The 24467-nt window shown below is 43.4% G+C and overlaps 2 protein-coding genes across 3 annotated transcripts; both read right to left on the bottom strand.

Annotated features, from left to right (window-relative positions):
• Positions 1-769: 769 nt before the first annotated feature.
• Positions 770-3390, bottom strand: LOC139578405 (diencephalon/mesencephalon homeobox protein 1-B-like). Its single transcript, XM_071405932.1, has 4 exons — positions 3189-3390; positions 2688-2842; positions 1998-2173; positions 770-1793 (listed from the first exon to the last, which is right to left on the bottom strand). The coding sequence occupies exons 2-4, from the start codon at positions 2833-2835 to the stop codon at positions 1335-1337; spliced, it is 783 nt and encodes a 260-aa protein (XP_071262033.1). The 5' UTR covers positions 2836-2842; positions 3189-3390; the 3' UTR covers positions 770-1334.
• Positions 3391-9128: 5738 nt separating this feature from the next.
• On the bottom strand, positions 9129-22862 carry LOC139578404 (RNA exonuclease 1 homolog). 2 transcript variants are annotated; one of them, XM_071405931.1, is made up of 16 exons: positions 22191-22862; positions 17786-19689; positions 16721-16822; positions 16417-16627; positions 16005-16162; positions 15779-15916; positions 15404-15527; positions 15077-15202; positions 14842-14979; positions 14617-14730; positions 14411-14484; positions 14062-14172; positions 13827-13942; positions 13551-13689; positions 13327-13447; positions 9129-10253 (listed from the first exon to the last, which is right to left on the bottom strand). In XM_071405931.1, the coding sequence occupies exons 1-16, from the start codon at positions 22375-22377 to the stop codon at positions 10165-10167; spliced, it is 3852 nt and encodes a 1283-aa protein (XP_071262032.1). In that variant the 5' UTR covers positions 22378-22862; the 3' UTR covers positions 9129-10164. The 2 variants fall into 2 exon arrangements, 1 of the variants encoding a protein (XP_071262032.1); XR_011675539.1 differs by lacking the exons at positions 9129-10253; positions 13327-13447; positions 13551-13689 and having other exon boundaries at positions 14062-14203.
• Between the last annotated feature and the right edge of the window lie 1605 nt (positions 22863-24467).

The raw sequence follows: 24467 nt of genomic DNA, 5'->3' as shown, positions 1-24467 counted from the left end.
GTTGCCCTCCTACGGCCTCCTCCACGTCTCCTGATGTACTGGCCTGTCTCCTGGTAGCGCCTCCATGCTCTGGACACTACGCTGACAGACACAGCAAACCTTCTTGCCACAGCTCCCATAGATGTGCCATCCTGGATGAGCTGCACTACCTGAGCCACTTGTGTGGGTTGTAGACTCCGTCTCATGCTACCACTAGAGTGAAAGCACCGCCAGCATTCAAAAGTGACCAAACATCACCCAGGAAGCATAGGAACTGAAAAGTGGTCTGTGGTCACCACCTGCAGAACCACTCCTTTATTGGGGGTGTCTTGCTAATTGCCTATAATTTCCACCTGTTGTCTATTCCATTTGCACAACAGCATGTGAAATGTATTGTCAATCAGTGTTGCTTCCTAAGTGGACAGTTTGATTTCACAGAAGTGTGATTGACTTGGAGTTACATTGTGTTGTTTAAGTGTTCCCTTTATTTTTTTGAGCAGTGTATATATGCGTCTTAGTGTGACCGGTGTGAAATGGATTGCTAGTTAGCAGGGTGCGAGCTAATAGGGTTTCAATAGTTGACGTCACTGAAGTAGTTGTTTCTCTTGCTCTGTAAGGGCTGTGGTTTTTGTGGAGCGATGGGTAACAATGCTTCATGGGACGCAGTTGTTGATGTGTGCAGAGGGTCCCTGGTTTGAGCCCAGGTAGGGGCGTGGAGAGGAACGGAAGCAACACTGCTATTTCAGCATTATTCTGCCTATTTGCAGAATAAACAAATGTAAACTAAAAAGACATTAAAAATTTTTTTATTCACAATACATTTTTTTAAATTCACATACAGTTGAATTACGGTTTTGTTGTGTATAACCATAAAATGAACATAGGATAGGAATAAAGATTCCTACTGTGAGACATTACAGAAAATTGTCTTGAACAAATTGATATTCGATTTGAAAAGTGAAAAGAAAAGTGCCCCAAACCACATCACAATTCTCTATTCTTCTAAGTGCTTGTGATAAGTGAGTAAAAACTGAAAGTAACATCTTTATGCAAATGAAGCATGTACCAATCCACTCCAGGTTGCAATCCCGAATGCTCACAACAACACAACATACTAGCCCCTTTGAGTGTTTCTTAATCAAACTTATCTACAGACATATTCACTTGTCAGATGCACTCTACCAGGACAATTAGCAAAGGCTCATTGTACTCACAAAGTTGTACAGAGTCAAAGTATAAAATCAGTAGTTTATCTGTGTCCATGTTGATACCAGTGCAGCAGTGTACAATTCTCTCCTTTGAGTCCCTTTTTGCCAACACACACTGAAGAGAAGTTGTTGTTGTTGGGAGTGCAGTTATAGACCCAGGTTGGGGATCGGTACAGCTTTACTGGGACAGGAAGTCTGAAGGGAAAGGCTGCAGTTTTTACCAACCAGTGGGGCAACTCCTATAGTCGAGCTGTGTTGCTGTAGAATGGGCCAGAATGTGGGGGTGAAATGTAGGCCAGCTGACAGCATCCCTAAAGCCTGATGATGTGGAAGGTGGTACCGCTCTCCACCCACAAAGGGAAAAACGGGAGGAGAATGTAATCTTGAGTGGTTCTGAGTTACAATGGAGTCTCCAGGACAAGAAATGGTAGGAGCACCACTGACTTCCCAGAGAGGAGCTATTTCACTTTGTGTTTTTGAATCCTTGGTACTCCTCTCTTTCCCTCCTGCCTTGGTTTGATATGGTTCCTCCAGGCTTTGCTCTCTGGGAAGAGGGGAGCATCTCTGTCCCTTACGGAACTTTGCTCTTCTGTTCTTAAACCACACCTGGAGGAGCATATTATTTTGTTATTTGTGAAGGGTTGACGTGTTTATAACAGTAATATTGATCAAAAGTTTAAAAAGGTAATAGCACCACAGCTGTTATATATATCACAAGAATAAAGTTACTAAAAGCAGCAGTTCAAATAAATATTATGAATGAAAGCATGCACACAGGCTGGTCCTCTTTGAGGAGCGACCTTTACTGACCTGAATGCGAGCCTCAGGCAGATTGATGCAGACAGCCAGTCTCTCTCTCATACCTACATCAGGGTACTGGGTCTGCTGGAAGGCTTTCTCTAGAGCCTGTAACTGAGACACAGTGAAGGCTGTGCGGCTCCGACGCTGCTTCTGCTGATTCCCATAACGGGCCTCCAGTATCAACTCTGTGGGGACAGAAGACAAGCCACAACAAGATTAGAGGTGGTGAAACAGTCGGAGGGCATGTGAGATATCAGGCTACACTGAAAATACCAGCATGACAATTATCAATTTCAACAACTTTTTCAGGTGGGAAACAGGTCTTTTGACAATAGAATACCAGTTCAGCTGCAATGTTTTTGAATGGCAAATTATTTAATTTTAAATGTTTTGATTTTTTAAATACAACCTATATTTAACTAGGCAAGTCAGTCAAGAACACATTCTTATTTACAATGACGGCCTACACTGGCCAAACCCTCGACGACGCTGGGCCAATTGTGCGCAGCCCTATGGATTTGAACCAGGGTGTCTGTAGTGACGCCTCTAGCACTGCGCTGCAGTGCCTTAGACCGCTGCGCTACTCGGTAGCCCTAAAATTATAACTAGAACACTTTTGCCACCTGCATTTGTTTGATTGCATGCATCGATTACAGACACAGTCATAAATTACAGTAAATGACAGTCTACTCTAAATACCTGCAAGTCTTTCAGCAACAGAGAACGTGTGAACCGAGGAGGGATTGGCTGATGGATACACCGGGTACTGGTCTGCCATCAGGTGGTGTAGGTCGAAAAAGACTCCGTTGACGCTGTCGGATCCTCCGCAGAAATTTAAGGCATTCATAGCGGACCTAAATCGATAGGGTAAAACTGTTTAAGTTATATGGGCCTTACACCATACTAACTAGGCATACAATGGGAAAAAAGTATATAGCCTATAGCTTACTGTACAATTTATGTAGAACGCTTGCACTGTGCAATTTGGATTTAGGCTACAGTCTAAACTCACTTAAATAATAACAGAACAAATGGTAAACATACGCAACTTTCTTGATCATTAAAAGTAATTGAAAGTTATTATTCTTTACGCATAAACCATTGCCACTTTACTTCAGTAGGCTACCAACATCCAGAAAACACATTTCAAAACAAAGATCAGACAAAAAAGTATAACATCTGCAGTATTTTTTCTTTTACCTGAGAAGCACACAAAACAGCAGAAATGAACCTATTCTCGTGAGCTTTTAGAAGTCCACCTATACAGTCCAATAGTTTGAAATGCAGGCCTTATCCTTGTACGCCGCTACCCTTTGTCATGGCATGGATCTAATTATCTGAAGACCATTCTCACCCACGACTATTTAAAGAACCGTTTACTCCAGCTCCCCATCAACCATTAGCCAATAGAAAGAAAGGTATTACCCTGGATTAGGTGGGATGAGGGAAAAGAGGGGGTCCAAGGGCTCAAGTTTTTTAAACTATTGAATTTGGGGAGATTTACGCAAAGGATCCCTCCTCAATAAACGAGCGTTTCATTCCCTCCTGTTAAAACAATTAAAACAATGTGGTCTGCTAATCTCAGTGGCAGGCCAGATTAAAATAACAGCCCGTTGATTGTTCCCTGTTCTCAGCCTCCTTTCTCCTAAACTCCCTGCTTTGTCAATCTCCACTTGGACGGGGTTTTCTTTGCAGTTTGTTTTGCTAACAGGCTACATATTTTGCCCATAAACTGTCAGCCTGTGAAATACAATTTGGACATTGGCCATTGAGACCAATTTCCTAAGGTTCAACTGAGCCAGATTCAAGATCTCCTCAAAGAGAACTATTATCCCACCAAAATAAGGAAAATAATGATAAAACACAACATGCAAATGGTTTTTCCTAATTTCAAATAGGTTAGGTGGAGTGTGTTTTTCAGTAACACTTGAATTAAACTCAACGTTTTTTCACAAATGTAGTAAACATGACATTACACTTTGTGAAAGTAGACTACTGCACTGCACACACAGAGAAACGTTCAGAACTTCAGTGTCCATGACTAAATCATGCTCTAAGCCAGTGGTGTGTACAATATATTGTCATGTAAAGTAGTACGTTGGAATTAAATGTGTATCGGAATAGAAATATGATATCCAAATGTTACTAATGGTGGAATGAAATCTGTATCTTGTGGAATGAAAATATGAAAACCCAATTACTAGTATGGATATCACAGTCCATCTAACAAAATGTATTTCTCCTCACCCCAAAGTCCTGGCACACCTGTGCATTGTGACACATTTCAAATTGTAACACTCTCCAATAAGATCATCTCCAATAACCCAGCTCTAGCTTTAGGCTGAAGGGTTTAGACATGTAAATTCCACTAAGGCCTTAGCGGAGGTGCGAAGGGTGGAAAGGCAAAGCATTCAGTGACAGATTATGCTTCCCACGAGTATCAGTTGTGTCCCAGAGTCAGGGTAAAACACACCAAGTACACCAGCCATACAGTCAGGAGAGGAGGGGCCATTACCACAACTGGAGCGAAAACCAGCCACCTCAATGTTTTGAACAGCCCTCTGTGTTCTCATCTTCCATTTGTTACTGAAACGTTCATTCTTCCCTGTTACTCTGAAACTCAAGGCAAAAGTCTGGCTGGCGATAAAGATGTTTTAATTTTTGCCCTCGATTCCGCTATTTCTGTAGGAATTTAATTGCCTAATACCATGACTTAAGGTCAAATCAAATCAAATGTTACTGGTCACATAGACGTGATTAGCAGATGTTATTGTGGGGAATATATTTCTTAGACCTCTTGGGTGGTTCCATTTCTGTTCAAATGTCTGCTGCATTCTATCAGTGACCCACACAGTCAGTCTCAGGGGTCACACAATCCCATGCTTTTTTCTTTGGAAATGTATACACTCACCACCATGTGTGTTTGTACAGTGAAGCTACATTTTTTTATTTGGCTCTATACTCCAGCATTTTGGATTTGAGATCAAATGTTTAATATTAGGTTACAGTATACCTTTTATTTTGAGAGTATATTTTAATATATTTGTTTTACGTTTAGAAATGAAAGCACTTCATGTATCTAGTTCCCCATTTGAATAATGACTTTATCAAGCTTGTGACTACAAACTCGTTCAACACTTGTTGGATACATTATATTTTTTGTAGTTGTTTTGCCCAATAGGAACTGAACATTTGGCATAAAAGGTAACATTTTTGTTCATACTTGTACAGTACTTGTTCATACATTTAGATTCCTAAAATATGTGGATATATGTTTTCTTTGCTTTTTTCCCACTGTTCTTGGCTGTCAAGCTATATTAGTGTCTGATAAAAATAAGTCATTTAGAAGAGGCTCTGTAGGCCAGCCCCGGAACCTCACTAAAAGCTCCAGGATTAGGTCCCAGAGGCCTTTGTCTCCTCAGCCCGCAGGATTAGGGGAGATTTACTGCTAAGGGGAAAAAAAGTAGTTATTTCATGGCACTTTCATGATGAAACCTGGCCAAAGCTGTGTTGGCTGGGGGGATTAAAGACACAAAGACTCTGGTTGTGTGCAACCCCCTCCCCATAGCCACCACCCCAACCCACTGCCCTCCTGGAAACCTTCTCCTCGAAAAGGCACACCTCCTCCCCATCCCCACAGAACTGGGTTCCACTCTAAATAAGGGATGACCTTACTGATTTCTCCCACTGTTCCAAGTCATCCAAAGGGCTCCTCGCTGATTGCTTTGTTTGTTTTAAACTCCAGACACCATCCATTAAGTAGTAGGTGATAGAACTGGAAGAATACACAGTACGGATGTCCAATGATATTCAAAATTCACAATTTGAAACTGGATCTATCAGCAGGCATTATGATTCACATGCTATGTCTTTTCAACACAGTTGGGAATATCATTTCTGCAAATAACCTGGATTACTGTGAGAACAGAGGCAAAAATAAGTTACTGGCTTGCAGTCCCTCCCGTAGTGTTTAAAAGATCTTAAGGGAGTTATCCTCTTCCAGGTAGATCCACTTACACAGGCACGGATTACTGGAACTAAAAGACAAAGGTTATCCTTAGTTAGTCACGTCACAATGGTTTCGCCATCAACCAGCTAGGCGCATGCAGGTCTAACTGCAGTGAGCGTATTATCCGGCCTATATGTAAAATAAAAATACTGTTGGAAAGGTGAAAAATATAATCACGGACAAAACATGAAAACATTTTCCTGTTGCATGGTATGTTGCACAAGGAGAAAGCAATAATGACAGCAAAAGTGTGTGTAATAGATCACAAGAAATGATTGTTTGGTAAAAGCTACAATTCTAATGTTATGAATGAAACAAGACAGAGCAAGTTCATACTCCCACTATCAAACACTTTGGAGTAGGAACAGTTTGAAGAACAAAAAGCTACCAGTTTATCCAATGTGTTCCGTCCTGTCCATCCACTGAATGTTGTTTTAATAATATTCAGATTGGTTTAAAAAAAACTACAGGGGAGCCTGGAGAGGGCAGAGGGGGGCTGGTTTTGTATTCTAAAAGTGTTTTTGTTAATGTCTCCTATTTAACAGATGTTTCCGTTTGAGAGCAGCAGTCTGAGGAGCACCCCCTAAAGCACCTCTCTCTTTAATTACTTATCAATAGTGGAAATTTGTATTGACAAGTGGCTATCAAGACAGGAGCTTTGTAGTTGTCAATTAACAGTGGGAGAGCATCTCAAAGGAGAGGCCCCTTGGACACCAACTGGATCGATCGGCACGCTAACACAATAGTGGCCTTCAGGCCTGCCCAGTCAGGACTGGGGCATGGGGACCAGAAGAAAGCGGGTAAGGGGCTGAAGACTTCTTCATTGGGGGAAATCGATGGGGCCGGCTGCCCTTTCACCCATAGGAGACAGGGATAGCGAGCGGCAGGTCAGTAGCTCTTCTTAAGCCCAGGATCACGTGCCAGGATCACGCTGTGAGCCCTGACACTAGCTATGACACACAAATAATAAATAGGAGCTATAGGGGTATCTGTGTTGTTCCTTTACCATTGAATAACTGCTTTAGAATAAAAAATAGAATAAAACATGTTGAGTAATACTGAATACTAAGGACATAGAACCTGAACAGCATATCTTAATATCTCTGCGTACTGTTCTTAATTAGACATTTTATGGAACTGATCCCTACCAGTTGCTCTCATAACTATCAGCCATTAAAATTGTCCAACCAGCCTCAAACCAATCTATCAAGCTCATCTAATAGATCTGAAGTGGAGCATTGGGATCTCTGAAACTCATTGATTTTGGTTAACTGGGCATTAGTAATTCCATTCTTATGAGGCCTAGAGGCATTAACTTCATATGATCTCCACCCAACCCCCAGGGAGATTTGCCACAGGCAGCTCCTCTGGCAGATCAATATGAGAAACTGAGTAAAGATCAGTCACTTAATTGGGCAGCATGAGTCTGAGTTAATGACAGAGAGAGGGACAGGCGGCTGCTAGGCCCGCCTGGGGGGTCAAGGGAAGCAGCGTAGGGCCGGGTAGAGGCTGGCGAGGACACACAGATGATCTTTCAAATGGACTCGCCTATTATGGGCCATAATCCAAAGTCAAAACAAAGGCCTTAGTCAAATTGCAAGCAGCCGCTATGATTCACACAGATTCGTTAAGGTAACTGCAGAAAATCATTTACATTTCAACTCATGAAAAAAATAACTTGCTAGCTTTCAGGTCAATATGAAATGTTTATTCAGGAAAGGTTGAGCACTTTTCAGTCCTAAGCAACAAACACTATGCTGTCCTGTCACAATATGTAATTGATACACAGTACAACTGGAATCATACAATAATAAGTTAAAAGGTATACTTTTAAGAAACCTAACCAAAGTAGAAAACATTCAAAAGAAACCAAAGGTCATAAAACAAATTCTCCCAATAAGTTTGATAGGGATGTGGTTAGTGGGTAACTTATGTTCAGTGTTTTGAGGGATAAACAAGACATCTCCCAGCATGGGGTCAGCGTGAGTGCTGCCGCCTGCACAGAGCCAGCACCAACCCTGGCCCCTACCAACCCCCAGCAGTCAAAGGTGAACAGAGGGAGCACACTGATCGATTTTGATAATGAAGACCTCTAGACGCTCTTAGAGATGCTTCTCCCCACATGTTCAAATCTCTGCTGCATTTAAACACTAGGTATCCCCCCTCCCTGTCAGGAGAACACTGTGTGGTTATTGATCTGTGCTAACTAGGTCTTTAATACCTGGGGTCAAGAGATCTCTGGCCTCAGTTGGGGAAATGCATGGTGACATGTGACGGGAGGAGCTCAAGAGGCAAAAATGTGGAGCCTAGTGAAAAAATAAATAATGGACCTCTCCATTTAGCATTTCTGTCCCGTTTTGTATCCCTAACACATCTGCGAAGAAAAGGAGACAATACCAACGCACCTTCCGTCAGAGTACACACACAGGGTAGAGAGATATGACAGCTGCAATAGCAAGAATGTACTGTACTATAAACACAGATGATATGCACTAACATAAATAAACCTTAACCTACATTTGGAAACCTATACATTACACACTGTATACAAAACTTTAAGGACACCTTACTAATATTGAGTCCCCCCCACCTCCCTTTTGCCCTCAGAACAGCCTCAATTCGTTGGGGCATGGACTCTATAAGGTGTTGAAAGCGTTCCACAGGGATGCTGGCCCATGTAGAGTACAATGCCTCCCACAGTTGTGTCAAGTTGGCTGGATGTCCTTCGGGTGGTGGACCATTCTTGATACACATGGGAAACTGTTGAGCATGAAAAACCCAGCAGCGTTGCAGTTATTGACACAAACCGGTGTGCCTGGCACCCTGTTCAAAGGAACTTAAGTCTTTTGTCATGTCCATTCACCCTCTGAACGGCATACCCCATGTCTCAATTGTCTCAAGGCTTAAAAATACTTATTTAACCTGTCTCCTCCCCTTCACCTACACTGATTGAAGTGAATTTAACAGGTGACGTCAATAAGGGATCTTTCACCTGGTCAGTCTATGTCATGGTGTTCATAATGTTTTGTATACTCAGTGAAGAAGGCACTTCTTGTTAGTGATGTTATGTTTATCCTGCTGTGACATAGGCAGAAAAAAAGGTTTACTTTGAAATTATTAAGTAAACCAGATCTTTTTAATCTTTTTAATAGAAAAAGATAATACAAAAGGAAACAATTTACAGCATAATTTTTTTTTTACCAGTATATGTTATACCATATAAAAAATTATAGGCGTTATTTAATATAAACGGTTTCATATCGGTCTACATTGAATAACTAAATTGCTGCATAATGTGGACATAGGCAAAGATAGAAACTAAGTTACTTTAATGCCGTGTACAGAACAGAGATGGTGAGATTTCATGGTCAAGCTATTCAACACAATATCTCTAGTCAACCACTCCAGGACAATTTTAGACATTCATATTTCTGGTTTGGGTTCTGACCAAGTCCATCATGATGAATCAAGTTTGAGAGCCACCAAAATACTAAGAGACTGACCACATTTAATGTAACGTGAGAACAGAGTGCAAGTTGGGCCAAGGATGCAGCTCGGCAGCAATAGCATTTTCACCCTAACAATGTGAACAAGTCCAATGCCCTGACAAGTCTGTCATTTTCATTTGATAGAAAGGTTATATTTTATGGGTGACATCGATGTAACCCCCCCCCCCCCCCCCCCAGAAATAGATGGCGGGAGGAGAAGAATAAATACCAACAAAAACTGGTGACAATCATGATCATGGATCTTATAAATGAAATGCGTAAACAGTAAATTAAAACACTGCTGATTTCTGCTCTTTCCCTGCTTGCTCCATCGAGGGCTTTGGCTCTGCTGTATTCCAACAAGGCCGGAGCAGCACCTGTTCACAATGGCCCACCTGTCCAGGCAACGTAGTGACTTGGCTGTCTGTGCAGATCTCTGCAGAGGAGCCTATTCTCACCCTCTGTCAAGGTCCTATCCCAGTCAGTGGAACTCATGTGCTGTGGCTGTTTTGGAATACCTGAAGCGTTCCTGCTACTTCTTTCTTGTCAAGTGCTGGGCTGATGGCTTCTCAGACTGACAGTTCTTTCTCCGGGCCTCCAGCGCCCCGCCTCTCTCCCTCCCTGTTTGTCTGCAGCAGTCCGGTTAGAGGGGAGGTGGGCGGAGAAGAGAAGGCAGAGGTCACCTCTTCACCTTGGCGTCTTCTCGGATCTTCCACATCATAAGCTCCATGCAGGCGCAGGCGTCCTCACTGGAGTCATGACCTTCAACTGAAACCAGAGAGAGGGAAATGGCCTACTAAGGATTGTTGACATGTGACCAAAAATAAAAAAGCAACAATCAAAGATTTTACTGAGTTTACAGCTCATATAAAGGAAATCAGTCAATTGAATTACTGTAAATTCATTAGGCCCTAATCTATGGATTTCACATGACCGACTGGAAATATAGATATGCATCTGTTGGTCACAGAAAATGTACCAAAAAAAGGTAGGGGCGTGGATCAGAAAACCAGTCAGTATCTGGTGTAACCACCATTTGCCTCATGCAGTGCGACACATCTCCTTCACATAGAGTTGATCAGGCTGTTGATTGTGGCCTGTGAATGTTGTCTTACTCCTCTTCAATGGCTGTGTGAAGTTACTGGATATTGGCGGGAACTGGAACACGCTGTCGTACACGTCGATCCAGATCATCCCAAACATGCTCAATGGGTGACATGTTTGATGAGTACGCAGGCCATGGAAGAACTGGGACATTTTAAGCTTACAGGAATTGTGTACAGATCCTTGCAACATGGGACCGTGCATTATCATGCTGAAACATGAGGTGATGGCGGCGGATGAATGGCACGACAATGGGCCTCAGGATCTCGTCACGGTATCTCTGTGCATTCAAATTTACATCGATAAAATGCAATTGTGTTAGTTGTTCATAGCTTATGCCAGCCCATACCATAACCCCACCATGGGGCACTCTGTTCACAACGTTGACATCAGCAAACCGCTTGCTCACACGCTGTCTGCTCGGTATAGTTGAAACGGGGATTCATCCGTGAAGAGCACATATCTCCAGCGTCAGCGGCCATTGAAGGTGAGAAATTGTCCACTGAAGTCTGCTACAACCCTGGTGAGGACGACGAGCACACAGATGAGCTTCCCTGAGACTGTTTCTGACAGTTTGTGCAGAAATTCTTCAGTTGTGCAAACTGTCCGGGTCGCTGGTCTCAGACGATCCTGCAGGTGAAGAAGCCGGATGTGGATGTCCTGGGCTGGTGTGGTTACACGTGGTCTGCGGTTGTGAGGCCAGTTAGAATATACTTGCCAAAATCTCTAAAACGACGTTGGAGGCAGTTTATGGAAGAGAAATTAACATTCAATATCCTGGCAACAGCTCTGGTGGACATTCCTAGCCAGCATGCCAATCACACTCTCCCTCAACTTGAGACATCTGTGGCATTGTGCTGTGTGACAAAACTGCACATTTTAGAGTGGCCTTTATTGTCCCCAGCACAAGGTGTGTAATGATCATGCTGTTTAATCAGCTTCTTGATATGCCACACCTCTCAGGTGGATGGATTATCTTGGCCAAGAAGAAATGCCCACTAACAGGGATGTAAACAAATGTGTGCACAACATTTGAGAGAAATAAGATTTTTGTGCATATGGAACATTTCTGTGATCTATTATTTCAGCTCCTGAAACCAACACTTTACATATTAGTTTTAATTTTTTTCCCCCAGTATACAGTTGAAGTCGCAGGTTTCCATACACTTAGGTTGGAGTCATTAAAACTCCATGAGTTTCTTGTTAACAAACTATAGTTTTGGCAAGTCGGTAAGGACATCTACTTTGTGCATGACACAAGTCATTTTTCCAACAATTGTTTACAGACAGATTATTTCACTTACAATTCACTGTATCACAATTCCAGTGGGTCAGAAGTTTACATACACCAAGTTGACTGTGCCTTTAAACAGCTTGGACAATTCCAGAAAATTATGTCATGGTTTTAGAAGCTTCTGATAGGCTAATTGACATAATTTGAGTCAATTGGAGGCGTACCTGTGGATGTATTTCAAGGCCTACCTTCAAACTCTGTGCCTCTTTGCTTGACATCATGGGAAAATCAAAAGAAATCAGCCAAGACCTCAGAAGCAAAAAATTGTAGACCTCCACAAGTCTGGTTCATCCTTGGGAGCAATTTCCAAACGCCTGAAGGTACCACGTTCATCTGTACAAACAATAGTACGCAAGTATAAACACCATGGGACCACTCAGCCGTCATACCTCTCAGGAAGGAGACGTGTTCTGTCTCCCAGAGATGAACGTACTTTGGTGCGAAAAGTGCAAATCAATCCCAGAACAGCAAAGGATCTTGTGAAGATGCTGGAGGAAACAGGTACAAAAGTATCTATATCCACAGTAAAACAAGTCATATATCGATATAACCTGAAAGGCCGCTCAGCAAGGAAGAAGCCACTGCTCCAAAACCGCCATAAAAAAGCCAGACTATGGTTTGCAACTGCACATGGGGACAAAGAAATGTCCTCTGGTCTGATGAAACAAAAATAGAACTGTTTGGCCGTAACGACCATCGTTATGTTTGAAGGAAAAAGGGGGAGGCTTGCAAGCCAAATAACAACATCCCAACCGTGAAGCACGGGGGTGGCAGGATCATGTTGTGGGGGTGCTTTGCTGCAGGAGGGACTGGTGCACTTCACAAAATAGACTGCATCATAAGGAAAGAAAAGTATGTGGATATATTGAAGCAACATCTCAAGACATCAGTCAGGAAGTTAAAGCTTGGTCGCAAATGGGTCTTCCAAATGGCAAAATGGCTTAAGGACAACAAAGTCAAGGTATTGGAGTGGCCATCACAAAGCCCTGACCTCAATCCCATTGAAAATGTGTGGGCAGAACTGAAAAAGCGTGTGCGAGCAAGGAGGCTTACAAACCTGACGCCAGCTCTGTCAGGAGGAATGGGCCAAAATTCACCCAACTTATTGTGGGAAGCTTGTGGAAGGCTACCTGAAGCGTTTGACCCAAGTTAAACAATTTAAAAGCAATGCTACCAAATACTAATTGAGTGTATGTAAACTTCTGACCCACTGGGAATGTGATGAAATAAAAGCTGAAATAAATAATTCTCTACTATTATTCTGACATTTCACATTCTTAAAATAAAGTGGTGATCCTAACTGACCTAAAACAGGGAATTTTTACTAGGATTAAATGTCAGGAATGGTGAAAAACTGAGTTGTAAGGTGTATGTGAACTTCCGACTTCAACTGTATATCATAGGAACAATAATAAACATGGTAATGAGGTTTTAGCTGCTCACCGCTGTCCTGTATGATGCGTTTGAGGTGGTCTGCCATGAGGTTCCTCAGGGCCCGCTTGTAGGGCAAGCCCAGGCGATGGGGGAACACGATGGCTGTGTCCACTACAGTGCTGTGTATGACCTACGAAGACAGCAGAGAGAGGTACAGAGTGAGTGGGGCACATCACAACCACACACACATAATGACCAGAGGGCAATCAGATTAGGGGAGTGTGTATGTTTACCTTGAGGGCAAAAAGGTCACTCTCCAGGCTGTGTCCTATGAGGATGGATTCAGCGTTGAACATGTTGAGCATCACCGCCTGCACGTCTCTCAGGGTGATGCTAGCATTCTCCAGGTCCTCCTCCGTTACACCCGAAAACCTGTGCAAAACATGATGAACATTGTTATTTTGTCCTTGTGTGCACGCGCACATGATAGCTATAACTCCACACGCGCGCGCACATGCTAGCTATATCTCCACACTAAAGACTGAACAAAGATCTTCTGTATCCATTACCGTGTGTTGTAGTCTACCACTTTGCTTTCAGGTTTAACAAATGTGTCATAGATGACTTTCAGCTCAGAGTTGATAACAGTCACCCTGGTCAGCTCCAGACCCTGCTTTGTGTAGCACTGTTACAGAGGAGTGAGAGAAAGAGAGAGAGGACACATTATATAGGGTATTGAGAGCCACTCTCAGCACTCAAACAGCTAATTGTGCCCGAAGGAAAGCAGCGCAGCAGCCAGCTCACCATCTCACAGTCCAGGGCATAGACTCCACAGTTGCCGTCCGGGGGCAGCTGTTTCTCAAAGGTCTGAACGTAGCCACCCAAAGACTCTTTGCGGCCGTCCTGAACGTGTTGCTATGAACAGAGCGGACGCAAGGTGGACTACCTTTTAAAAATAATGGTGGAATTGACTAATTCTTAAATATAAGCACAGAGATGCGATTCTGAGGAGGCATCAGGTCTAATGAAGTAGCACAGTCACGATGTGCCATGGACAACACCGCCCCCTTCTGTTCCCATAACAGTTCAGTATTCACATTATTACTGGGTTCTGATTGCATAAATGCAATGCAGAGGAACTGCGTGGTGTTACCTTAGACACGGAGCAACCAGGAGAGCCCACAGTTCCTGAGCAGCAGTTGTAGTTGGTTTCCCAGCCTCCCGACACTATTCATAGACAGACAGAAGCCCTTACTAGTTCCATCCAAAATGGGCAACTACATTCAAATCCTAACATCTTGCCCTTTACAGCATGCAAAAATTAAAACCACGTACAAGTTATTAGACAGAAAAACAGACCTTTATGTCTGCGCAGACGGCCCCAGTGGTGATTACACTCCTCCTTGCGAACACAGTTGCCGTTGGCATTGATCTTATACTCGGCCCCACATCGACAGCACACCTTGGCAAACGCTTGGAACGAGAAGAGATTAGTGGAAGAACATTTTTTTATGTGTCTGGTCGAGAACGATTGGATCCACCCCCAGACTGAGGAGGATTTGTAGGTGCTTTGTAAAGACTTACGGTCAACGTTGTTCTTCTCTGGGACGTTGTGGACCACGGCTCGACCTGAGCGCTCAGGGTGGGGCCTAGGGTATCCATGCTCCTGCAGCCGTTCCTCCGTCATCAGATAGTCCCTCAGCTTCCGGTACAGAGTAGCGCCTACAGCAGACCAGATAACACATAGCTAGGATACAAACCCCCACTGCCTCTGCCGCCAGTAAAACCAGCTCCAACCAGACGAGGACTAGCTACTCACCACTGAGTTTCTCTGCCTGTTGCTTGCCCGTCCTGTTTATCGTGAAGCTGGTCTTGGCAGCGAGGCGTCCCCCCAGCACTTCTTCATGGGACTGGGACTTCCTGTTCCCCACCACTGCAGGGTTCACTGAAAGACAAGCAAGCTGATAAGACTCTGATATACAGTTAGTTTGGTGTTTTTCACCTAATGGTAAAAATTTGAATTTTGGGGGGAAATGTTTCTCCTAGATCTGTGCCAAATGGCAATGACTAACATGAGCACTGCAAATACACCATACACCATCCATTTGTAATTGCTAAATGGATACTGTATGTATCAGTGACATACTGGCAACGAGTGAATTGGGGGAGCTGCTCTTGCTGCGTAGCTTCTTCAGTGAGTTGACTGCCACGTTGAGGTAGATGTTCTTACTGCTGCTCCGGTCATACACCACCTTCTCCTCCTCCAGGGCCTAGAGAGACCGTCAGCTGTTACAACCATCAACCCATATATACAAGTAAAGAGAGTGGCACACTATGAATAAGCACCTAAAAATGTGTAAGGGTAAACCAACTGAACCCACATCAAGGATTTCACAAACATAACTCATCCACCCTTCTATGAAATGGGACACCACTAGCTGTGCTATAAGCACACATACTTTACTGTAGACATGGATCGATTTTATGATGAATCAGTTCAACCCTGTGTGGTCTCACATACCATTTGGAAGGCCATGTCTTCAGAGGGGCAGAACTTCATACACTCGTCTATAAATGTGTTGAGGTATCGTTGGCGGACGTTGGTGGGTACTTTGGCCCCAAACGCGGTGGGAATAATTGGCCGCTTCATTGCAGAGCTCTGAGAAAAGAAAAATCATGTCAATTACAATGGACGCTAAGATCCATTTTATGGGTTGTTGTGGCATGATATAAATGTCTGGCGTTACCTTCATTGTGGGAGTGTGTGCCACCCTCTTCTGTACAATAGTGGTAGTGGTCTTTGACAGGATGCCGGCTGATGTCTGGGCCTTCACAGAGAGACCTGCTGGGAGGGTCCTGGTGGGCGACAACACTCTGCTGCCCGCCGACTTCGCCGCGGCAAGACCTTCCGTCAGATATAGAAAGGCTTCTCAACAACACACCTTAAATTACACTTCTCTGGTCTCATATTGTTTGTGCAATCGTAATGTATGTAAACTGTGTTAGATAACATGACCTACATGGTGTGGAAGATAAAACTTGAAACTTCTATTAGTCGTATGTACGGGATACAGATGATATACACCGTCCAACGAAATGCTTACTTGCAGGTTCCTTCTCGACAATAAGAAATAAATAAGAACGGACAAGCTTTCCTACCAGATTTGGAAGAGGATGGTAAAGGGGTGGGGCGGTGGGCTACTCTCTTCCTCTCCCCAGGGAAAGGGCTGGGGCTAGGCCTGGGTGTGGAGGCAGTCTTCACAGCTGCAGCCAGCTGGGCAGCCTGCTGCTGTGCTATCTGCATACGCTGGTAACAGATCTCCTGGGCAGTCAGTCTCCTGTATGGTGGAGGCTTCGGGGTTGCCTCAGTCTGAAACACAGAATCCAGTTTGTAATCAATGAAAGGCTTTTTACTACTTGAGTTACCATAGATAGGTGGGTAAATACCAGAGAACAAACTCACACTTCCTTTGGCTGAGAAATGTGAAACCCTTTTCCTCTGACCGGGGAAAAGAGTGGTTTGATTGCTCTCTGTGGAATCCTCATCCTCTGAATCTTTAGCGGGCTGGGAAGGGAGAGAAACTTTGAGCAAATGTACAGTACATTTCATACAATATTCTACGAATACATACTGAACAAAAAATATAAACGCCACATGTAAAGTGCTGGTCCCAAGTTTCATGAGCTGAAATAAAAGATCCCAGACATTTTCCATACGCACAAAAAGCTCATTCCTCTCACATTTTGTGCATAAATGTGTTAACATCCCTGTTAGTGAGCATTTCTCTTTTGTCAAGATAATCCATCCACCTGACAGGTGTGGCATATCAAGAAGCTGATTAAACAGCATGGTCATTACTCAGGTGCACCTTGTGCTGGGGACAATAGTCAATAAAAATGGGCAGTTTTGTCACAAAACACAAAGCCACAGATATCTCAAATTTTGAGGAAATTCCACCAGAGCTGTTCCCAGAGAATTTGATGTTAATTTCTCTATCACAAGCCACTTCCAACATAATTTTAGAGAATTTGGCAGTACATCCAACCGGCCTCACAACCGCAGACCATGTGTAACCACGCCAGCCCTGGACCTCCACATCCAGCTTCTTCACCTGCGGGATCGTCTGAGACCAGCCACCCAGACAGCTGATGAAACCGAGGAGTATTTCTGTCTTTAATAAAGCCCTTTTGTGGGGAAAAACTTCTGATTGGCTGGGCCTGGCTACTCAGTGGGTGGGCCTATGCCCTAACAGGCCCACCCATGGCTGCACCCTTGCCCAGTCATGTGATGAATTAATTAATTTAATTCAATTGCCGGATTCCTTATATGAACTATAACGGAGTAAAATCGCTGAATTTATTTTTTTGTTCAGTATGATATTGGAGAAAACATTACATTCAGTCCCATTCTTAAAATAATGACACCATTACTGACCTGAACTAACAGGATAAACAGCAGTGAATGCTAAACCAAGGAAATATTATACAAAACAAGCAACAATGAAGGGACATGGCAATCTATGGGTACCTTGGCTTGCCTTCCCTTGTCCTCAGTCTTCACATCCTTGGATTCATTGAAGATCCGTAAGCACTCCTCCATTGGGTCATTATCCAGGTCAAAGTCCATGTCCACCTGTAGACTGGAGTAGTCCACCCCACAATCATCCATGTCATCATAGCCTCTGTCATCTTCTGCACCAACATCTTCATCCTCTGAGGATGAGGGGGTGAGTTCTGAGACATTCCTCCTAGTCAAACTTCCCCTCTTGAAAGGAGCAGCTGACTTCCTCACAATTGTCTCCTCTTCCTCATCGTCTTCATCCTCCTCACTTTCCTCCTCTACACTCTCATCACCAAACAGATCTACGTGACTCAGAGATCTTTGTTTCACCTTTCCTGTTTTGCCATCAGAGGAGCTACTGCTGCTTTTCTTCACCTTGTCTTTATCGATTTTAGAACTCCCTTTGCTTACTTTCTTTGAATCTTTTTCATTGCTGTCATATTTACCATTCTTCTGTTCTTTAAACATAGAGTCCTTTTCCTTGTCTGAAGTCTGCAGTTTTTTACTATCCCCACCTCCCTTTTCTCTCCTCTCATTCTCCCTCTTGCTTGACTCCCCTTTAACTTTGTCTGTCCTTATCTTACTCTTTCCATCACTTCTCTTTTCTCCCTTTCCCTCCTTCTTGCCTTTGTCTATGGATGTATCCTTTATCTTGCATTTTTCTTCTTTCTTTCCCTGATTCTTGCGGTCTTTCTTTGCAGTTTCGTGGCTTGATTTCTTTGAATCACTTATTTTCTCCCCGTCCCCTGCTCCTTTTTTACTACTACTATCACCACCAGCACCACTCTTTTTACTGGACTCCTTTTCAGATTTATGCACCTTCTTTACTTTGCTGCTCTTCATTTGGTTGGTTTTACCTGCCACTATTTCAGTCTCTGGCTTGTCTTTCTGCCTAGCTACTATTTCCTGGTTCTCCAAGTCCTCTGACTCCCAGTGTGCGGCGTCCTGCTGCTTTTTTAACTCCTGACTCCTCTGTTGTTTCAGCCCACCTACGGCTCCTTCCGTCCTCTCTCCTTTCCCTGGACCAGAGGCTTCCTCCACTGACCCACTGCTGCTTTTCCTCCTCTGCAGACGGCTGAGAGAAGTGGGTCGATACTCTGTCCCAGAGCGCTCTTCATCAGACTCAGAGAAATTGGCAGTGTACTTCAGTGGGTCTGGTATTACCTGCCGAGGCTTCTTAATGGTTGGCACATATTCCTCATCTGTTGACTGCTTTCCTGTCCCTGACAGGTGAGGTCTCTTTTTTCCTTCACCCATAGTAGCCCCTGTCCTCTGGTGTTTCTTATTCTTGCCAGCTATTTTTGCTGAATAGTTGCAGAGAGGGTCATATTCCATGTCTGTGGATGGTTTAGAATGATCCACTGTGTACTTATTCTTGGAGCAGGATGCAATAGTGGAGTATTTAGGACTAGTAGGCAAAGAGTGTAGATGAGGAGTTTGTGTTCGAGGAACAGGCTTTTTCACAGCTATTTTGGTAACTGAGGTGGGCACATATTCCATGGAGCTGGCATGGTTGTCTTTGCTGTCGGAATCCAAGGTGTACTTACTGGAGCGAGGGGTAGGGTTGTAATCAGCTGTTGTAGTCATCTGATAACTGCCTGGGTCATACGCCAAGTGTGATGTCACGGCCAGTGGTTTTGGCCATTTAGCAACCACTTTGGGGGAACTGTCGGTAGGGTCATATTCCTGATCCCCGATTCGTGAGAGTTTCTTCTTTTCCCGCTCCACCTCACTGCGTACCTCCTCGATGGCGCGATTGACCAACTCAAGCTCCAAGGCACCCATGTCCACTGTTGCAGCAGCAGGCTCCCCATTCTGTTGCTCCTCAGGTCTCACTACCTCTGGTTTGAATGGGTCATAGCCGCATTGCTCTGGAGAGAGCCATGAGATACAGATTAGAATGAGGAAATTGTCTATCATTTTCAACTGTAAGAATAATGTACAGTTTTACAGTACTGTAACAGTTCCGTTGAATACGTTCTAGTCGGTCTGCCTTGGAGTGAAATAAGGTTTCAAATGCCGTTGTCAACCAACCTGTCAACCAACCTTGGTTAACATCCGGATACCACTTACCCACCCCCCGTCAGAGAGAGACACGTTCCCCTCAGAGAGAGACACAGCTGCATCCCTTAATGTTGAGGACATGGTAGTTACTGACAAGAAGCACATGGCTGAGCTCTTTAATCACCACTTCATTAAGTCAGGATTCCTATTTGACTTAGCCATGCCTCGTTGCCCGTCCAACATTTCCTCATCTCCCACCCCTTCTAAATGTGACTATCCCCGATGCTTCTCCCTCTTTTTCCCTTGCCCCGCTACAAAGTTTCTCCCTGCAGGCAGTCACAAAGTTTGAGGTGCTAAAGGAGCTCCTTAAACTTGACCCCAAAAAAACATCTGGGGTGGTTCCCATTGCTTGGAAGGCAGCCACAGTTCATCCTTTATTTAAAAGGGGAGGTCAAGCTGATCCTAACTGTTATAGGCCTATTTCTATTTTGCCCTGTTTATCAAAAGTGTTGGAAAAACTTGTTGATAATCAACTGACTGGCTTTCTTGATGTCTATAGTATTCTCTCGGGTATGCAATCTGGTTTCCGCTCTGGTTATGGATGTGTCACTGCAATCTTAAAGGTCCTCAATGATGTCCCCATTGCCCTTGATTCTAAGCAATGTTGTGCTGTTATTTTTATTGACTTGGCCAAAGCTTTTGTTCCGGTAGACCATTCTATTCTTGTGGGCCAGTTAAGGAGTATTGGTGTCTCTGAGGGGTCTTTGGGCTGGTTTGCTAACTACCCCTCTCAAAGAGTGCAGTGTATAAAGTCAGAAAATCTGCTGTCTCAGCCACTGCCTGTCACCAAGGGAGTACCCCAAGGCTCGATCCTAGGCCCCACGCTCTTCTCAATTTATATCAACAACATAGCTCAGGTATTAGGAAGCTCTCTCATCCATTTATATGCAGATGATACAGTCTTATACTCAACTGGCCCCTCCCCGGATTGTGTTAAATGCTCTACAACAAAGCTTTCTTAGTGTCCAACAAGCTTTCTCTACCCTTAACCTTGTTCTGAACAAGGTCATGTGGTTTGGTAAGAAGAATGCCTCTCCTCCCAAAGGTGTTATTACTACCTCTGAGGGTTTAGAGCTTCAGGTAGTCACCTCATACAAGTACTTGGGAGTGTGGCTAGACGGTACACTGTACTCTCAGTACATACTAAAGCTGCAGGCGCTAAGGTTAAATCTAGACCTGGTTTCCTCTATCGTAATCACTCCTCTTTCACCCCAGCTGACAAACTAACCCTGATTCAGATGACCATCCTACCCATGCTAGATTACGGAGACCTAATTTATAGAACGGCATGTAAGGGTGCTCTTGAGCGGCTAGATGTTCTTTACCATTCGGCCATCAGATTTACCACCAATGCGCCTTATAGGACACATCACTGCACTCTATAGTCCTCTGTAAACTGGTCATCTCTGTATACCCGTCGCAAGACCCACTGTGGGATGCTTATTTATAAAACCCTCTTAGGCTTCACTCCCCCTATCTGAGATATCTACTGCAGCCCTCATCCTCCACATACAACACCTGTTCTGCCAGTCACATTCTGTTAAAGGTCCCCAAAGCACACACATCCCTGGGTCGCTCCTCTTTTCAGTTTGCTGCAGCTAGCGACTGGAACGAGCTACAACAAACACTCAAACTGGACAGCTTTATCTCAATCTCTTCACTCAAAGACTCAATCATGGACACTCTTACTGACAGTTGTGGCTGCTTTGTGTGATGTATTGTTGTCTCTAACTTCTTTCCCTTTGTGATGTTGTCTGTGCCCAATAATGTTTGTACCATGTTTTGTGCTGCTGCCATGTTGAGTTGCTACCATGCTGTGTTGTCATGTTGCTGCCTTGCTATGTTGTTGTCTTAGGTCTGTCTTTATGCAGTGTTGTCTCTCGTTGTGATGTATTTTGTTCTATATTTATATTATATATATTTTTAATCCCAGGCCCCCGTCCCCGCAGGAGGCCTTTTGGTAGGCCGTAATTGTAAATAAGAATTTGTTCTTAACTTTCCTGCCTAGTTAAATAAAGGTTCAATAAAAAATAAATAAAACCCGGTATATCACTTTGACTTTACTCTAGTTAGCTAGCTAACTAGTTAATACAGCTAAGAAATTACAGAGTATAGCCGATTCAGAGGATTCATGTAATGTGCAAGTTGCAATTGTGTTGTCAACCCTTCAGTAAGGGAATAATTTAGCTAGCTCAATGTTTTCACATATAACTAAGTTAAACACTATGCAGCCACTGTATAATAATGTACACTAGCTAGTTAGCTAACGTAAGCCATATAATATTAATACAATAGAATTGCAACTCACCCTTTTGTTTGGAGTAAAGCTCGTTTGATTTTCTTATGTCATTTGATCCATAAGACGCCCGTCTCTGTTGGCTGTGTCTGAAGTGACAGTACGGTCTTTTGCACCCATCTTTGACACTTATCACGTTGCAACTATCCGTGTAAAACGGGCAGTCAATCCCAAGGAAGAAACCGGTGGATCTCAGCATAGTCTTCCCAGACCTCTCTCATACCCGCCGAATCGAGACCGACACAATTTAATCTAGTAGTTGGTTGGTTTGTTGTTTAGTTTGAGTAAATGGAGATGAATCCACTTGGCTTCCTTCACATAACTACGTGCAATACAACAACAACAGAATCCCTACGACGCCATGTTGGATGGCCAAAGAAACTCTCGCAAAAAGCCCCACGTCGCACATAACCACGTCATTTAGAACTCTAAATATTTGCCTGTGCAAATTCAGCCCAGATCATCAGCGTGTAATATACCCGCGGTCTGCGCTTGTTTGTTTGTTTAATGTCGTACCTTTAAAACATGTGTTATCTAATATTGTTACAATGTAACTAAGGACTTACAAAAGTGACTATGAAAATGAACCCATTAGGTCACCCTGCTACCTCAAGCTTCTAAGAATATTGTAACATACACTAGATTGGTCTTTGAATTCTACTACGTGTAGTATGTGCAAGGTCCAAGGTTAGACTAACTTGTTCAGTTCTTATACACATCATTGGTTCTATTGGGCTGCTCTATTGGGCTGCAGCATTGCATAGCCTAACACTTGTTTGACTCCGATCAGATCTTAACAAATAAGAGCAATGAAAACTTTTTTTCTCACAATAAGTTTCCATCACATTTTTCCCCAGTCCTTATGGTCCTCAGAACAGCTAGCAGCTTGAAGAGAAAGTGCACTCATCCTAATCAGACATAAAATGTAGAAGATAATTAAAGAGTGAGAATGAGTTTACCAGAATCATTGTACCGATTTGATAGATCGAAACAGACATTTTACAGCCTTTCTAAAAATGTTCAATCAACCCCAAATGGGCAATCTTCTGTCAAAGGCCTGATTACATATCGCATCAAAATACCTGTGCGTTTAGTCTGATTCAAGCAGGTTTTTATAGCCAAAATTGTACAAGAGAATTTTGCACAACAGTTAGGCCTAATAGGGCTACAATGTAGGATATAGTCTGTAAAATCAATATAGCCTAACCATATCAAATCAAGCTTTATTTATAGCACATTACAAACATTAACACAACACGCCTCACAGGCAAAGAAAATCACACTACGGAAATGTAGAGCTAAAATCGTGTGTTTTAAGATCTTTTCAAAATATGTCCAGTGTCGACACCCATCGGGTTCTCTGGCAAGCTATTTCAGAAGTTGGGGGCATAAAGGCTGCCTCTCCATTGCCTCTTGGTCCTAGGCTTTGGGATTGTTAAACGGCCAGTGCCTGAGGGACCTACTGGGTACATACATTTAAAGCATGTCTGACATGTATTGGGGTTCACAATCGTGGATTGATTTTTAAAAAACAGTTGAAAACCCTTACAAGTAATTCTAGAACTCACAGGCAACCAGTGCAGAGATATTAAAACCGGTTTAATGATTGTTCTCCATCTGGTCTTGGTCAGTACCCATGCTGCAGCATTCTGTATGTTTTGCAGTTGACCAATGGCTTGCTTGGGTAGACCAGACAGGGGAGTATTACAGCAGTCAAGTCTGCTTGTAATAAAAGCATCGATCAGTCTCTGTATGAGCCTGAGTTAGAAACAAATAAATCAAATCAAAGAAAATATATATATACAGTGGGGAGAACAAGTATTTGATACACTGCCGATTTTGCAGGTTTTCCTACTTACAAAGCATGTGGAGGTCTGTAATTTTTATCATAGGTACACTTCAACTGTGAGAGACGGAATCTAAAACAAAAATCCAGAAAATCACATTGTATGATTTTTAAGTAATTAATTTGCATTTTATTGCATGACATAAGTATTTGATACATCAGAAAAGCAGACCTTAATATTTGGTACAGAAACCTTTGTTTGCAATTACAGAGATCATACGTTTCCTGTAGTTCTTGACCAGGTTTGCACACACTGCAGCAGGGATTTTGGCCCACTCCTCCATACAGACCTTCTCCAGATCCTTCAGGTTTCGGGGCTGTCGCTGGGCAATACGGACTATCAGCTCCCTCCAAAGATTTTCTATTGGGTTCAGGTCTGGAGACTGGCGAGGCCACTCCAGGACCTTGAGATGCTTCTTACGGAGCCACTCCTTAGTTGCCCT

The sequence above is a fragment of the Salvelinus alpinus genome, chromosome 6, assembly GCF_045679555.1.
Source record: "Salvelinus alpinus chromosome 6, SLU_Salpinus.1, whole genome shotgun sequence".
In the NCBI taxonomy this organism is placed as follows: domain Eukaryota; kingdom Metazoa; phylum Chordata; class Actinopteri; order Salmoniformes; family Salmonidae; genus Salvelinus; species Salvelinus alpinus.
The sequence above is the reverse complement of the archived record's forward strand: the minus strand, read 5'-3'. Positions and strand labels throughout refer to the sequence as shown.

Excerpts from the sequence above, each read along its gene's own strand:
- LOC139578405 (XM_071405932.1), bottom strand. The coding sequence starts at position 2,835 with ATGAATGCCTTAAATTTCTGCGGAGGATCCGACAGCGTCAACGGAGTC. Across the intron at positions 2,174-2,687 it reads TGTTGCTGAAAGACTTGCAG|AGTTGATACTGGAGGCCCGT; the intron begins GTATTTAGAGTA and ends CTGTCCCCACAG. Across the intron at positions 1,794-1,997 it reads TGCCTGAGGCTCGCATTCAG|GTGTGGTTTAAGAACAGAAG; the intron begins GTCAGTAAAGGT and ends ATGCTCCTCCAG.
- LOC139578404 (XM_071405931.1), bottom strand. The coding sequence starts at position 22,377 with ATGCTGAGATCCACCGGTTTCTTCCTTGGGATTGACTGCCCGTTTTAC. Across the intron at positions 16,163-16,416 it reads ACCATCCTCTTCCAAATCTG|GTCTTGCCGCGGCGAAGTCG; the intron begins GTAGGAAAGCTT and ends ATCTGACGGAAG. Across the intron at positions 14,173-14,410 it reads CTGGTTGCTCCGTGTCTAAG|CAACACGTTCAGGACGGCCG; the intron begins GTAACACCACGC and ends CTCTGTTCATAG.